Raw genomic sequence first — 17654 nt, 5'->3', positions numbered from 1 at the left:
AAACGATTTTCTGAACACATTGTTACAATGTTGGTAGATTTGTGAAGTGAACCACCAAGTTAAACTAATGTAATTATTTTATGAACTATTCCTGAATATTTAAAAATGGCATAATATCTTATTTTTCTTAAACATTAATGTTTATCGCAACTTGATTTATTTGTCATGTTAAGATTAAATGCTATACCCTTGATTGAGATTCTGGGTTTATAAGGGATGAAAAGCTGCTGCTTAAACATGAGATGTTGTAGTTATTACGATATTGTTGTATTGTTGGCAAGTTGTAAAAAATGCTTGACATTATACAAAACATACACCACAAAATTAAATAGCTTTAATGTAGTTTCATTGTTGCTATATGGGTGTGTATATAAATGTTGTTGTGTATTAACTTGTAGCTAAATATTCTTGCATTTGTTAACGTGACAAATGATGCTCTAGTTTGTCATCGGCACAGTTAAACATTTGATCTTAACAAGAACAGTGTTTAATACCAACGTTTCTTTTATGCTCTGTTTTATACCATGGCTGGACAGCGTCAATGATAACATGGGCGGTCACAAAGAGAGGTCAGCTGCTGGTAAATTATGATGGGCCAGGTTTTTGTTACACAGGGACTGGGAATCAGCACAGCACAACTGGATCCACAAACCGAGCACACGCCACAAACCCTGTTTATCAGGGACCCTGGAAAACAAGAGCTCTGGCCCAGTCACGCTTGTCCTGCTGCCAGCTCCGAGCCTGAGCCCTCGTATGCTCTCCAAGAGCGTGGAGTGCCCATCGCCGCCCAGAGTCATGGAGTGTGTTTGGCCAGCTTGTTGATAAACTGGAGCATTGGGTTGGCACTGATTCTTGGCCAGTATGCTTCAATGATAGCGATACACGTCATGCGTGACTGCCTTCACAAACATGGTTGTTTGTCATGTTAAAGCTTTGACCATTTATCCTCTGGGAATTAAACACATTATTTTGTCAACTTCATTTGTTGGCTTATATATATTTCACATTGAATTGAGGAGTAGATGACCTAAAACCCAACCTGATGGATGATCTGTCATGACTGTAATGTCATGCACAATCACAAATGGCATAATACAACATTAAATTCTTTTGCCATCTGGTTTGTCAATTCTTTTACAAAATATGACATTATAGGTAATACTTATATTAGTTCATCAATACCCCCTCTTTTTCTCTTTCATGCTCTTAGCAGATGCATAGCGTGATACGCATCACAATGCTTTTGTTCCACTGTTTTGTGAATCTGTGCATTCATTTATTTAGCATGATCAACCACAGTCTCTGTGTGAAATATACTGCCATGACTTTGCCACCTGTTCGTTTAAACACAGAAAGTGTGAAGTCTGGAACATTGTGTTCTCAACATTATTTGACTTACATCAACGAAAAATCCCTTTACTATTTTAGGAACTAGGATTCTGCAGAGTTAGTACAGTTTTGAAATGCAGGAGAAATATATTAAACCCTGCCGAAAAGACCAACCTACCCCTGGTGTTGACTAACTACTGCCTTTATTACAAAAAAGTTGATAAAACTGGTCTAGGAGCATTGTCTTCATGGAAAAAGAATTGTTAGAAAAAAAACTAAGGTGTTTTTGTTTTGCACAGCAGAATTCCAACACAATGTACTAATTTTAATTGTTTCATATGATTTAAAGCTTTTATGTTTGTTGCTATAGTACAGTGGGCAATATACAGTATGCATGCGCTACTCGCACATTTTGTTGGATTGCTGTTCTGGACATGTGAGTGGGTTTAAACACAGCTGACATCAGTTGGACATTACTTGAGGAGTATCCAGTTCTTGATAAGCATCTTACGGACCGGTTTGGTTTATTCAATTTATATTAGGGTGGACTGGGTTACAGATTCCAACGTACTCAAAGTACAACATTACAATCTATGTATTTGTCCTCTGAACTACAAAGTAGGGTTGGGCCGATAGACGATGCCATCATCCATCACCGATGGCTGACAGACATCACGATGTTGCAAGTATAGGTCTCTGCGGAACAAAAAGGGCCGTTTCCCAATTGATGGGAGTTTTCAAACCGGGATAGGCGTTTTTCAATCTCTTCGCCTGATTTGCAAAAATCAAGTGGGCGGTTCTAGGAAAGGGACGTTTCCCAATCATTGGCGTTTTTCAACCATCCAATCAAAAAAGTACGGAAGCCCCAACGTATTGTATTTCTTTCGCGTTTTCTCGTGAACTATTTTATTTTGTCTTGATCACAAAAACAACTAATGTTGCATGGCTTTAAGGACTTACTGTATATGTGAAATCGAGAGAGAGGAGTTTATATATAGTATTTATAAGTCTCTGATGGGAGAAGGGCATTTGGAACCGCCCACTTGATTTTTGCAAATCAGGCGAAGAGATTGAAAAACGCCTATCCCAGTTTGAAAACTCCCATCAATTGGCGAAACGCCCCTCTTTGTTCTGCAGAGACCTCATACTCTGATGTTGAGCCGGCATTGTGATTCCAAATAAAGAGGGCGCGCAGTTTGCACAGACCCACCTGACTTTATAACTGTATAAAGAAGACGGGTCTGCACAGCCCGCATTGTATAAAGACGTGCCTCACTTTGTCATCATCCATCGCAGTGTTTCACTGTGGACATCGTCCGATGCCAGTGTAATAGACATCGCCCAACCCTACTACAAACTGAAAGCAGATACATTAATGAAGTTATTAAATTATATTGAACACCAAATAAAATTAATAGATCATCAAAAAACGACTGCTACATTAATTCACCGTGTAATGAAATAAAAAGAAAACCGTAATCCATCACTTTTTTATTAATAAACAAAAATCGCTTATTGAGTAAATACATAGTATTTATTTATGAAATCATAAATATTTTCAGTTTGCACGTCCGTTTAAATCAAGGTGACACCCATGGCAGTGCTCCCGGCCCGCATCTACACTGCAAGCGAGTGGCGTTACACGACTCAAAGTGAAATGTTCCTGTTATAAATGTTGACTGTAAGCATTCCAGCTGTGTGGTGATCTGCTAAAAAGGCTTTATGTAAGTGTGTAGAACAGCCTGAGCTCTGAGTCAGCATAGTAATTGAAGATTGTGGGTGACATGAGGACCCAATCTTACTCGGAGAGATGGATTGCTCATTTTTCATCCGTGGGCACGGGATGCAAAGCCTTTTTTACTGCAGCGAAGACAAATGTTACATCTCTCAACCAGTGCTCTGGACATCTCAACTTAGTGTGCTCTAGCAACACCCATAGTTCAGTCCCCCGTTGCCATGGCCACAAAGGATTTTGTGACTTATTATGAAACTGGCTGTGTTTTCCGCAAAGTTACTAACGTGTTTATCTTTGTGTCCTTTGTCTACCTTAGGTTTGGAAGGTGATTCTTCTGACCTAGATAAGAGAAGAGAAACCTTGGGGCAAAATCTTATACCTCCAAAGAAGCCAAAAACTTTTTTACAGTTAGTGTGGGAAGCGTTACAAGATGTTACCCTCATCATCCTTGAAATCGCAGCCATAATATCGCTGGGACTGTCCTTTTATCAGCCGCCCGGAGAGGGCAGCGAGGGTGAGTATCATTATTCCTTTCTCTTTGGGATACACAAGATGGCTTTTAGCTTTTAGCAACAATATCAAAATGACTCCTTGGCTTTTAACATTTCTGACTATGCTTTGAAGAGAAATGTTCAGGTTTTCTTCGGCTAGGACCTGTGGTGTAATCTATGCGTTATTCAAAAGCTAAAATATAATTTAAATTTGCCAAAATATGTTTCTTTGATTTGTAGCCTACTTTTTATTACAGGGACAGTTCATCCAAAATCATTTACTCACTCTCATGCCTTTCCAAACCCATGAGCTGTTACGTTCTTACGTGGGATGCGAAAGTTCCCAAAAGATTTGTAACGCAGTTCCTTTCATGTGAAAAGCTCATACCGGGTTATTTTATGACCAAACTGATCTTGATATTACCATTTTTGATCACAGAATGAAATATATAAAACACAATGCCTCAATCTCCATTAGATGTTCTCAGTGTTTGTCTTTTCACTCTGAGCTGCTGTTAACAGTCATGACGATGCATTCAGAGGCCATCATAGGGAACTTAGTGAAAGAATGGTTTCCGAGCCTTTAGAGTTAATGAAGTGTGCTCTGGAAGAATAACCTTTGGGTGATGGCCGTACATCAAATTGCCAGGCCATAAAATGCGCGGCGAAGACAAAACCATTAAGGCAGCATGTAAAAGAATGCTGAGCAAGTGTTATCAATCACGATAATGCTCAAGGATTCGATTACACCGGGAATGGAAAATGATCTTTAATTCCAGTGCATTCTGAGCTAGGAAGCCGTCTCGATACGTGCAAAGAATAGCTCATTAACTCTTGGCTTGCAACGTTGTTACTTTACCCAAAGTGAGCCGAGCCACATATACCTGTATATGCAGAAATAATGGGACAAAAAAGGTTATCGCGAACATTATTATGCAAATGGATGACATTAATATGCAAAGTACATCTGGAGTGGACCTTTTAGCAAGCAGTAGGCAGAGGTAGAAATAATCTCAAATCTGTTGAAAATCATCTTCGGACAGTATGCAAGAACGCAACGGTTACATCCGCTCGGTCCATCCAGCCATTGAGTCTGAGATTGGCCCTTGTTTTTATGGAGAATGGCACTGTCTGTGTCTCTTAAGGAAGATGGATTGTGGTGCAGCTCCCCGTGGCCAGCCAGCCCTGCTGTTCAGATTGAATTATGCCTTTACTGATTTTCTGCCTGCAGCTCCCACATGCAAGATAAGCACAGGCACCATACAGATCGATAGAGAGAAAATCGTACTTTTCACAGTTAGAGGAGGAGAACTGGCAACAGCAGAGAACATTTAGAGTTGAATTTGTACTGCAGGTTGACATTATGAAGGTAGTTTATTTACATATTGTACAAAACCACGAGAGACTGGAAGGAATAGTTCACACACAATACTCCATCACTGCTATAGACCTCTGTGGTTTTTGGAAGAAATTCTAAGCAGCTCTTGCCATACAACAATAGTGTATAGCTGGCAAAATCATAATGGACAAAAACTATTTTAATAAAGCGTAATAAAAATAATCCATATCAATCTTGTGCAAGTCTTCTGACATCATATCAAAATTTCCAAAGCCTTTATTCAGTAATAATGTTCCGTCAATTAAAGCGAATCTAAAGCGAATCAATGCGTTTGTTTAAAGTGGCCGTAACACACGCGGTTTCTGCCAATCTCATATTAATCTTGAGTACCTATAGAGTAGTATTGCATACTTTGTATCTTCGAAGAGTGTTTAGTTTGCTCACATTTATAAAAGATAGATACAGCTGTACGATTATTTCCGAAAGCATACGGCGTGTGCGGGGAGGAGGGGTAGGCTGAACTAAAGCACGTGCGCACCCATTGCCAACAAAACACAGACATCAGTTTCACTCACCGCATGCGGTTCATGTCCGGCATCTTTTAGCGCTGGGACAGCTCCATATATCAGTTTCAAACGATCTCCAAATCCACCGTTATATCCACTGTTTATATAACATTCATCACCCAAATGCAGTGAACAAACAAACACCTGAACTTCGCGAACGTATGCTCTCTCTCTCTCTCCTGCACACAAGTGAAAGTGACGTCTGCGCATGCTCATTCTCCTGCTCTCCTTGCTGCCGCGTGGGCGTGCAGCGTGCTTTTCTGGGAGAATTGTCCAATAAGAAAAATTGTTACGAAACAGTTTTATATGTTCAAAAAAAATTTTTACGAAGCCTGTACGATCGCTGGGGGAGTGTATCGAGCACAGAAATACTACATAATATGCCCAACTCGTTTTTTGACAAGTTGACCATGTTAAGCATGAGAAGACAGCACGTTTAACATTGTAAACAAGTCAGAATGCATGACACACTGTTGCACCACCCCTTTAAGAGAAATATCCAGATTGACAACGCTATTAACGTTAATGTCTAGCCTTTGTTATCCCTCATGAATATATTAGAATGAACTCCATTGACTTCATTGGATTAATAACATTTCTTAGAAGACGACTGTTTAAAACGGTCTAAATTTATGAAACCTACACATTCAAAATCATTATTACTCTGAAACTTTTAATGTAAATGTTAAATGTAAGTGAAATGTGCAGTACTGTATAAGGTCTTTCATAACGCTACATATGCTGTGTCATTGTTCTGCCTCACCTAGTCAGGTCCTGAGGCAGAGCCATGACAAAGTCTTTGGTTTTGTGTGGGAAAACCATGGTGTTTGTCTTTTTGACATCTCATGTGTTTTCTCGTGTCTTGTCATTGGCCCCGCCCCTCTCGTTTCATGTATTGCTTCCCTGACGTGTCTTATGTTTCCCACCTGCCCTCGTCCATTATCCTTCGTTTGTCTTCCCTTTAAAATGCCCTCATGTTTCATTGTCCTGTGCTCGTGTATTGTATCTGTGCACCTATGTGCTTACCTGTTTGTTATCGTGACAGTGTCTTACTCGTGTTCATGCTTCATTTACCTTGTCTGTGGATTATACGTTTGTGAGTACCTTGCCCTGCCCTTGTTCCCCTTCTGTGTTTTATAAGACGTTGTGTCGTTGTTTTATAATTAGTTTATTTTGTTCCTGTCTTTTCGTTTTGCCCCCATGTGGGAAGTCTTTTGTTTTATATTTACATATTCTTAGTTTAGTTTTCCCCCATTGAGGGTGTTTGTTTTTTGATTAATAAAAGTCTTGTTAAACCCTTCATCCCCGCTGCCTGCGCTTGGGTTCTTCCACACCACCTTACCTGTCGTGACATGCTGGGGTGTGAATAGGTGCTTGATATAAAATAAATGGTGCTTTAAAAGTCCTTGAAAGTCCTTAAATCTGATCTTCATGAAAGAGTGGGAACCCTTCCTCTGCTGCGCATGAACCAGAGGCTTGTTTTTCTGGCAAATGACGGTGACGAAAGCTCCCGCACAGAGGACTCGGCATCCTATTGGAACAAAGCAATCGTCACCGGAACTTATGACACGCCTGCGTCATTTGCCGGAAAAACAAGCCTCTGGTTCACGCGCAGCCGAGGGATAACGGAAGCTAGACATCAACGTTAATAGCATTGTCAATATGGATATTTCTCCTAAACTAATGCATGGATTCGCTTCAGAAGACCTTTGTTAAGACCACGGAGCCGTTTCGAGCAGTTCTTTGATCGGTGAATGCACTTTTTGGAGATTCAAAAATTGACCACCATTCACTCCCATTCTACCACTTGGAAGTAAAATGATACGTGGTATTATTCTTCAAATAGAAAGTCATATTCAGTCAGGATGCCTTGAGGGTGAGTAAAATGTGCGGAAATTTTGTTTCTTGCCTGAAATATAAGTATATTACTGAATTTCCTTTAGAATTTAACAATGGTGGGCCACTTTGATTTTAGTTGCGAATGTGGATAGATCAGTTTGTCAATGATTTTAATATTTGTACATGCTATTGTGTGACTTCAGAATTTTTGGAAAAGTCATAAGGACCGTGTTTTAATCATTTATTGAGCTTGACAGACATCAGTGTATATTGTATGGAAGTGATAAACAGTTTACTTTTATTTCTACCGAGCATATCAGGCAAGCATTATCGGGTAAAAAGTACCCGTTGCGTATTTAAGCTTTTGAAACATACAGATTTACATCCAGGTTATGCGTGTGTTATTTCTGTGGTTATCATTATGCCATAAACACAATGCCTAACTCCCCGTTATTGAATGCAAAAATGCAAATTTGAATTACGCTGTTCTGTTAAAAATGCACAGTAACACAGAAAAGCACTGATGGCACAATGAAAGGGTCCTGCGGGATGGGTTCGGTGAACCCTCACGAGGGTGTTGCAGCGTCTGCTCTGGTGTTCAGCTTGCAGAGTCACGAGCTGTTATCTAATGCCTGCTGTCTGTGCTTCAGCACCACGGACAGCTCCAGAAAAACTCAATGACATTCTGCACCCAGAAGTGCCGTACAGAATCAAGTGCTTTGCTGCAGGAGACCTAAATCAAATGAAGTGATCTACAGAGTCCTATTTTAGTGTCGCAGCCACAGGGCGGGTGGGTAATCAGCAGATTTTATACTGCCAGGCTTAAAACTAGACACCTGAAAATGGCACAGACTGAATAGTCGGGACAGTCATTGCTGAGAGCACCACCCCTGCATCTAAAATTGCTTATTCTATACTATAGAGTAGGTGATCATCAATATTTTTAATGAATAGTTTGTCAGAAACCTCAGGACTTAAAGAAGTTGGATCGACACTTTTCTATCCCATGAGGCTCAGGAGCTGAGGAACCCAAATTCAAAAAATTTAAAGCAGTGTGTCGGTGCCAAAAATGTGTTACTTGTGGTTGCTAATTTTACTTGTTTAACAACACCTGAAATATTGTTTTTGTGATTGTTGTTAGTACATACTGTAGGTAAGCAAACATAAGGGACATGTGACAGTGTCCTTACTGTTTCATTAAAAGGAACCATATCTGGTTTTATATGTACTGTCTGTCACAGTATGCAGGGTCTTCTTCAGAGAAGTGTAGTGTAATCACAATGTTTTACCCCATAAAGCTGACTTAGAAAATGAAGAACCAAAAAAATCAAACAAATGCACAGAAAATAACATCTGGTAATACAAAACAGTCGTTTTTAAAAAGACCCTCGGAAAACCAGTCACTGCATGAGAGCTACTGTAGATTTCAAACTAATGTGGCTTTAGGTGCCCTGAGTGTTGACTGGATGGTTTGGTTACATCTTCAAAATAAAACCACACGATGGTCAGAATATTCTGTATGCCCTGATTTAAAAGTGGCTGCCTTGATGTCAATGTTGAACACGTTGTCGTTTGAACTAATACGGCAGATAAACAGCTCAGGCTTCAAGCGATCATGATGGTTCTTGTGCTTACAGAGACTGCCAGCTGCTTTGAATGTGTCTGTTAGTTTATCATGCACAGCTGGAAATGAATTGGTCCTCTACAGTAGAAGCCCCCAGTGGAGTTAGAGCATCACAGACTACAGCAATTACCCCTGGAGAAACCCCAGTGTCAAAATAATCAACGTGACCGCAATGAGTAGAGATGGGTTTTAGAGGGGTTTTAACTCTGGATAAATATGTTTCACACAGAGTTCTTTTTTTTAGAATATTTGACAATTTTCTGTTATGTCATCTTTTTCATTCTTGAGCTATTTCCAAAATTTTATGACTATGCATATTCAGTAGCTGCAGTTATTGCAAATTACTCTGTTTGTGGAATATTCCGTATGAAGTGTCACCTTTAATTATGGTCATCCTATTCAGAGTAAAAATATGTGATGCGGTCTGGGGAAAACCCGTCGGATGTTGAGCTGGGACATTTTCAGGAATATCAAAAAACAGATTGAAAGTATTTTTTTTTTGTCAAAATTGATTTTCATTAAATTATTATTCTATAACCTCTTGTCTATCATCTCTGAAAATATCGTGGCAATATGTACTTGTTTATTGCTGAAAATTAGCGATTTATATAGTGGCTAGCTGATGTTTATATGCCAGGAGAGCTGCAAAAAATCACTCATAACTTTCCCTCTCTTAACACTACAAAGACAGTTCGCCTATCAAAGTAAACAACATAACATGCAGAATGAAGGAGTATCAATGCACATTTCCCGCCAGTCTGGTGTAAACTACGGCATGCAAAGTTTTTTTTAAAACGTTATCGTGAGAAGGCGGAGCTCACCGTCTGACTCTGGAGTTATCCCCGGTCCGCTGCTCATGCGATCCCCGGTCCGCCTCCGGAACGCGATCGCAAAACATACAAGGGATGATCAAAAGTTCAGACACTATGCCCATGATAAACAATGTAAAACTTGCTTCACTACTTACTAGTTGTTGTCCATAATGTTTGCTAGGGTCCTTGTGTAGATGCAGTGCTCTTAGCACTCCTGACAGAGCTCTCGTTCTTTAAGTGTGCCCAGCACCATTTACCTTACTTTCATTTTATTCAAACGGTTTTATACAGTATTTTTATAGACTTAAACTATAGGAAATGTTTATTTTTTATCAAATTGTTATTAGAGTAAGTATTTTACCACTGTAAAGAGACTTTTACTTGTTATACTTGACTGTTGTCCTTTTATTTTTATCTCCTAACTTTAAACCCGTTTTTCTCCAAATTCCGTTCCTGAAAATCGTAGTGCTCAGCCGACTTCAGATAGCCATAACTTAAGGCTACACACAAGGTTATGAGTGAAATAAAAACAGCTTTGGAACGGGCTTGAACCCAGCTTTCATTTGGTATCAAAACCTGTAATATGAAAATGTTCAGCATGTGTTGGGTTTTCCCAGATCGCATCACATATAGGTTCATATACTCAACATATTTTTAGAATATTATTACTAAAATTTTAACAATTTAACTAGACTTTTTCATTTAATGTAACAAGTGTTTCCTCAGCTAATTCTAGTATGTCCTGAGTACTGACAAAAAGTCAAAAGAGCTCGTCCTATTATAATCTCAACATCTCTATTCCGCACGACATTAAATGGAATTTTATAATATGTCGATAACACAAATGGAGTCTGTTTTCACACAGCCTTTTATTTTTGTACCTCATAAAGAGTTTGGGTGTATTTTCTCTGCTTTTGTTTCTTATTATGGCTATAAGAAATCTCACCTCACAAAGAAAGGTGTTAATGTTGTGTCCCCTCTCTCATCAGCCTGTGGCACAGTGAATGCGGGTGCAGAGGACGAGGGGGAATCGGAAGCCGGCTGGATCGAGGGGGCTGCGATCTTACTTTCTGTGGTGTGTGTCGTCCTGGTTACGGCTTTCAATGACTGGAGTAAGGAGAAGCAGTTCAGAGGTTTACAGAGTCGCATCGAGCAGGAGCAAAAATTCCAGGTGGTGCGTGGAGGCCAGACCATCCAACTTCCGGTGGCTGATATTGTAGTTGGCGACATTGCACTAGTCAAGTATGGTATGTAAATTATTTTATATTGAAAGACTTCATGTCTTTGCATTTCTTTTCGAACCCTTCTAAACTCTGTCATGCTATACCGGTTGAGATGACTTCCACCAATGGCTGTATCACCCATGTATGTACAGTATTTGAAAAATACTCATACAATAAAGTAGGTGTTGAAAATATATGATTGACGGTAATCACTGTGAAGCAATCAACCGTCTGCATCATTTATTTTTTAGTTTAATTTGAGACTTAGTTTAGTAGTTCAAGGTTTTAGATAACACATTTCTGTCTGGTGATTTCCTAAAATTAGGATTGGCCTGGATTTGCAGTGTTCATGGATAAATTCTGTTTTTTATTTTGGATCTCTTGAACAAGTGGGAGGCAGAAAATGTAGTTGTTGACATTGACGGAGAGATCCTGTGGGTGAGAGCATTTGGCAGGCAGGAAGAGGGTTCCATCTTGTTGACTAGTTGGAGATACAGTGATGGATTGCAGTCCCAGGCTTACCGTTATTTTTGAATTTGTGTGGGAGTCCTAAGAAAAGGCTTGATATGATGCATTGCAAAGAAGGAAACGAAAGCAAAGCGAACACTAAAGAAAATTACAGTTTTCTGCTATATATAAAACAACAGAAGGGCCAAATACTGAACCCTGGGGAACACCTACAATATATAGCCTTGTGTTGCACAACACAGTGCAGATATTGACTCAATTAGGCCTGTAAATTCAGAAATATTAGTGAGAGATTTTCTTGTAAAATGCATAACAAGTCCCATCTTAGAGGATCAACTTTGGAATTAACTGGAGACAACAATATTGATCCACACATTGTTTGGAGAAACTGAAGGAATTATTTGAAGGAACACAAAGGCCCAATGAAACGCTTTGGAGATTAGATTCTGAAATATGCTTCATTCCCATGCGTGTGCCTGTGTTCAGAAACCAATTAATCTCATTGTGTCCTTGAACACTAGGAAGTGGCATAGTATAACTTACTTGAATATGATTTACATGATAATGTTTCACCTTGTAATAGTTATGATTTAGAACCGGACGGTACCATTTAACACTATTAATTGTTTTTGTAAACAGATAAATTCAAATTCCTCTAGGTTTTGCACCTGGCAGTTTTGATTATCAGCTGCTTAGAGGCCCCACATCTGGATCAGTGTGCCAATATACATCAGAATTCTAATCTATAGTCCTACGTTTTCATCATCTAATTGTGTATTTTTCAGGTGACCTGCTACCAGCCGATGGAATCTTAATATACTCCAGTGATATGAAGATTGATGAGAGCTCTCTAACTGGGGAATCAGATCATGTGCAAAAAGCTATAGAGAAAGACCCAATGCTTCTCTCTGGTAAAAACTTGCATGAATCTAAATAGTATTGATGCATACATTACACACAATGGGCTTTGTGCCAAAACCATGTGAGCTGTCCTGCTGCCTACATAGGCAACTGGCTTTCATAACAGCACCGTGACTGATTTGGCACACAACCTTTACCTAGTGTCTAAGGCTAAATGCTGAAGTATTTCTCTGCATTCTTAACAAAACTGACCTAGTTATCACTTTACAGCTGGTTTGTAGATTTTTATGGATTTAATATCTAGATATTTTTGACTCTGGATAAAAAATAAAAAAGGTGTAACCTTAAGAAAGCGAGAATATTGCCCACTTACAATGCTGATTTCAATAGTTTGGTCATTGTTTGATATATTACTTCTGCCTACCTTAGTCAATTTGGGTGGTAAAAGCGCAAAATTATTTGAACAGAAATAATTTCTATTTGAATGATTGGGAATGTTATTTTAATAACAATTTATAAATTCTGTGGTTATCATTATGCCATAAACACAATGCCTAACTCCCCGTTATTGAATGCAAAAATGCAAATTTGAATTACGCTGTTCTGTTAAAAATGCACAGTAACACAGAAAAGCACTGATGGCACAATGAAAGGGTCCTGCGGGACTGATATTTTTAAGGGGTTACTTAAAAATATATTTTTCTGAATTATATTTCAACACAGCAACATCAGTTTTTATTGTTCATTATTTCATGAGATTTCTTTATTCATAAGAGTACAGTTAGATGTTAAAATAAATCACGTTTTTGTGGGGTTGTCATGTCTGGGTATTACATGGTGCTCAGGTCAGGCACCGATGCTATTAATTACAGTTTCCCTATTACTTACTGCACGGCATTAATTGAATCACCAGGCACCCATGTGATGGAGGGCTCGGGTCGGATGGTGGTCACGGCCGTCGGGGTGAACTCTCAGACTGGCATAATTTTCACCCTGCTCAGTACTGGCGGAGAGGAGGAAGAGAAAAAAGAAAAGAAAGGTACGTAACTAAAGCCCACCTAGGCAAAACTTCAACAGGCGAAGCCAGAGTCGCGGTTGTCTTTTGGGTTCTTTTTTTTGGCTTAAATGTGCACTTCTTGACCGTCAGTTGTTAAAACAATTATTAAAAATAACACCATTATGTCTGGCAGTGTCGTGCTAATGGTGATGGTAAAGATCCAGAAGTGTCACAATATTTATATTTAAATGACTGTATAATTAGTGCTTTTTGAAAGCATTGCAATATTACTATATTCAAATTCCTATAGACTTCTTTCCTATAGAAAGAAGGGACCCAAAAAAAAAACAAATTTAGAGACCATAAAATTTAAGTATCACGAGTCATTGTTTTTGCTGCTTTTAGTAGCACACAGATGACTCATTGACACCAGTTATGTCTCAGATTGTTCACTTAATTTCACATGATGAGCTTTATCTGGTTGGGTGTTATGAACTACCCAAACCCATGTGAGCGTAAGGCCTTATGTGTTTGTTATTCTGCAAACTACCACACAGGTCAGGCTCTGGAAGATGGCCATCAGCTAGCAGGTAGAGTATACATCTCTCTGCCCCAGGAAATATCCACAGCAATCGTCATTTATACCCCCACTAAATCTCTTCCCTCCCAAACCCCGCTTTAGTGATCTGTCACTTAAAAAGAATCTCTTTTTAAGTATTACGAGAAGCGCATTTCATCCATGTTCCCGCATAGATATTATGATCAAAAGGTTGTTTTAGTTTTTTTAAATGAACGAGTCACTCAAGGTCATTCCCTGAATAATGATTTTCATCTCATTGTGGTTTAGAGGATTTATTATGTACTCTGATAGACGTCAGCTTGTACATTGTTGTTGTTACTGAAGCACTTCGTCTTGATTTCGAAGCATGAAGTCAGTGTTTTTATTAGGGGCTGTCAACATTAACGCATGCGATTAATACTTTTGGGAAAGGGCGTCAGATTTGTGCAGAGCGGCAGCTCTTAAAGGGGCGGTGTTCTTAAACCTGCTGCTGTGACTCCTGTCACTAATGTTGATCAAAGAACAAAAGAAAGGAGGAGTTCAATGTGTTTGTAGCTTTAATGAGAATTCTTCTGTATTTAATTTACAATTTAGCATTAAAGACTATGGAGTGTTTGAGAACTTGATTCAATTGCTGTATATTTCCTCCCTGTTAGACATGAGAGCTCTCAGTTATACTGTACTTTAATGTTAAATGGCTATAATTAATGTTAAAATAAAAAAAATCAATTCAACGGAGACATCAGTTGCAGTACTAATATCAGAATGTTGGCTTTCATTAATAAAATGATGCTGTTAAAGAAATCTGTTGTTTCTACATCAATTTGGAGATTGAATGTGAAATTATTAGAATAAAAAAAAACATGAATGTTCTGTGCGATTTATCAGATTCATTTTTTTAAATCGATTGACAGCACTAGTTTTTATCTTTTTAATTGATATCCCATAGGATCCCATAGGGAAAAAAATCACGAATCTCTTTAATAACTGTTCATCCAAGACAGCAATGTCACTTGTGCCCCCTAGAGTTTCAAATGAGATCTCAAACTGTACTCAAATTTGCCAAGTTATTTAATATAATTTTTTACCTAAAATCATTTAACCATTTCTGTGACTTCCAGTTAGCTCAAACTAAGCGAGTTATGAATAAGACACATTTTCCTTTGGGAATTTACAAAGCATTTGGAAGAATTTCCTTTTCTATGGTCATTTTAGGACAAATGACAGAAATTTGTTAGCTATTTGTGCCATTGATCATCGTGTCGTTTTGTGGCTTGACATTGTTTTGTCCGCTATATTACGTGTAACCTGTCTTATGTTGCATTTTATTCCCATCAGTGTCAATATCACCTTTCATTTGACAGCAGTATATTGAAAGAATACTAATCGTGGTGACGAGGCTGTTAACCATGCTATTTTTGTTCATTATTACTGGCTAGACTGCTCCCATCCCTCCTCACACCCCATCGCAACTATAGCTACTGACGGTGCTGCAAGCGCAAATGCCCCTGGTAATACCAGCCTAGTCAATGGTAGGTTGAGCAGACCTCCTCTGTCCGTCCCTCACTGGCTCAGCCTCTTTTCCTCCAGTTGTCTTTATCCTCCTCTCCTGCCGACTGTACGGTCCTCTCAATGCATGTATACTCCTTTCGACCCCTTTTCCTATCCTTAATAGGTTTTAATATCGAGACCTCAAACAACAAACATTAGGATGTGTATACTTGAGGTTCTCTCAAAAGCAATATGTTTTGCTCCTCTGAAGTAGTATGCTAAATTTCCTGTATATCCCCCGTGGTTCTGCATGGCTGTTGTGTATTAGCTTTCCCTGCATGTCCAATAGAGTCATGTGCTGTTCCTCCAGTCCTCATTGTGTACGTTGAGTGTAATTTACCCTCCATGGAATATCTGAAGAACTGCTTTTCAATTGATGAAAGATTATAGCGACAAACCAAAATTGAAGTACAAATAGTATAGGGTGAATACAGGTTGATTAGCTGAGTTTTTACATTCATTCCAATCAACCTGAATTCACACAGTATGTATACGGTATACAGTACAAACAGTAACCAGTATAAACACATTAGATATTCCATGGCATTCCTGTCAAAAATTCCTACATAAATACATTCAAAAGAACATTATTTCCACTTCTTGTTGAAACACATTCACAAACTGCAAAAACTTAGAATAGTACATCTCAAGATGTATTTGATTCCTATGCATACAGTACTACAGAGTAAAGTAACCTGACTGTATAAAGACAAGCTTTGGCTGCATAAGATACATTACATAACCAGAAGTATGTGGACACCTCTTTCTAAATAATAGGCTTGCCTGTTTCAGCTCTGCCCACAAATGCCAGACCTGAACCCCACTGAACACGTCTAGATAAATCAGATGAATGATGGCTGTGAGCCATTCCAAGATGTCCCCTTCACCCGACATCAGTTTCTGACCTCACTGAGACTCAACTGTCTGAATTGAAGCAAACCTCCACAGCCATATTCCAACATCTTTTCTCAAATAAATGGATCGACTGAATTGAAGGATGTTTCAATATTTCTGCACAACTCATTTGATTACTCAAATACAAATTTACGTACAAAAGAATTGTGCTGTTTTTGCAAGTGTCAAGGAAATAAAACTTGCGGTGTAAAGTATAACAAAGCACTTGTGGGCGTAGCGTTCATGGTGTCCACTTAATTTTGTGTATGTAGTGTATCTTTGTTTCCGACTTTCTGAGAAATGTGCAAGGTCCTAACACAAAGCCATGCTGTACCTCATTATAATACTCAGTGTTATGTATGTGACTGTCACAATAATGTTGATAAATTACTCATACTCTGTCTTCCCTTTTCATTTGATTTCACTGTAATGTCCATGTGATGAATGTTTTATCGTCTGCTTTCTGTTATTTTTGTCCTGTGTCTGTGGATGCCTTCATCATAGGTAAAATGCAGGATGGAAATATGGAGAACTGCCAGACCAAAGGTAACCTGCTTTCACTTTACCGCCTGGTTTGAGCTCTCACCATTATTTTATTCCTCTTTTCCTTTCTCAACACGGGTGGAATGTTTGTCCGTAAAGCCAGACGTCTGTTTGTGCTGCTTCTCACGTGTGCGTCAGGGTCTCTCGATTTCCTCACACTTCCTGTTTTTGTCAGATATTATATTTCGCTAAAACATTTTTATTCAACTATTATTTCTAGCATATGATAATAAGTATTTGTACACATGGTTTGAGGGGCTCTTGATGTCTAGTGTCCAAAGTCTAGAATTAGTTGAGAGCCACTGGTCTAGATTATTCCATCTGTTTGACGCAAGACAAACTGGCAACACAAATAAGGTTTACATTTATTGTATTCTTTGGCCAGTATATGCTCCGTATCTTTATATTTGTTTGTCATGGTGATGAATATTTTAGTTGGTGACTAATGTATGTGTAGTTGTGCTGACTGGGTTTATTTCGGACATGGCGTCGTAGCTTGCAGATTTCTCAATTGCACTTGATTCAAAGAGTGTAATACCCGTGTGTTGTGCTTCATAATGAAGGCAATTCAAGATGTTTCATTTGAATTTGTCAGATGACAGACGTCATACAACAATGGTTCTGGGCATCTAAATTGAGTCTACTCTTAACCATGTAATGTTTTTGGGATTGGGTTTCACGTATAATATTTAAGAATGTTGTATGAACTTAATTATTTACCGATTCATGCTCTCTGACGTACATCTGTGCGGATATACCGAATAACTTTTTTTAATATGCTGGTTTGGTGATTTTGTTGCCTGAAGTAAATGAACTTTAATGG

The 17654-nt window shown here is 38.7% G+C and overlaps 1 protein-coding gene across 7 annotated transcripts in view; it reads left to right on the top strand.

Moving 5' to 3' along the window:
- Window positions 1-17654, top strand: part of atp2b2 (ATPase plasma membrane Ca2+ transporting 2) — a 176908-nt gene that overhangs the window by 119090 nt on the left and 40164 nt on the right. For 4 of the 7 annotated variants that reach the window (XM_057361621.1, XM_057361620.1, XM_057361622.1 and 1 more), the window contains exons 3-9: window positions 3381-3578; window positions 10725-10982; window positions 12212-12337; window positions 13201-13326; window positions 13842-13874; window positions 15283-15375; window positions 16793-16834. In XM_057361621.1, coding sequence (XP_057217604.1) covers window positions 3381-3578; window positions 10725-10982; window positions 12212-12337; window positions 13201-13326; window positions 13842-13874; window positions 15283-15375; window positions 16793-16834 — 876 coding nt within the window. The remainder of the gene's footprint in view (window positions 1-3380; window positions 3579-10724; window positions 10983-12211; window positions 12338-13200; window positions 13327-13841; window positions 13875-15282; window positions 15376-16792; window positions 16835-17654) is intronic. The other 3 variants (XM_057361626.1, XM_057361627.1, XM_057361623.1) reach the window with 2 other exon arrangements.

Source organism: Triplophysa rosa, linkage group LG20 (assembly GCF_024868665.1).
Source record: "Triplophysa rosa linkage group LG20, Trosa_1v2, whole genome shotgun sequence".
NCBI lineage: Eukaryota > Metazoa > Chordata > Actinopteri > Cypriniformes > Nemacheilidae > Triplophysa > Triplophysa rosa.
Note: the sequence above shows the minus strand (reverse complement) of the source record. Positions and strands in the feature narration are given on the sequence as shown.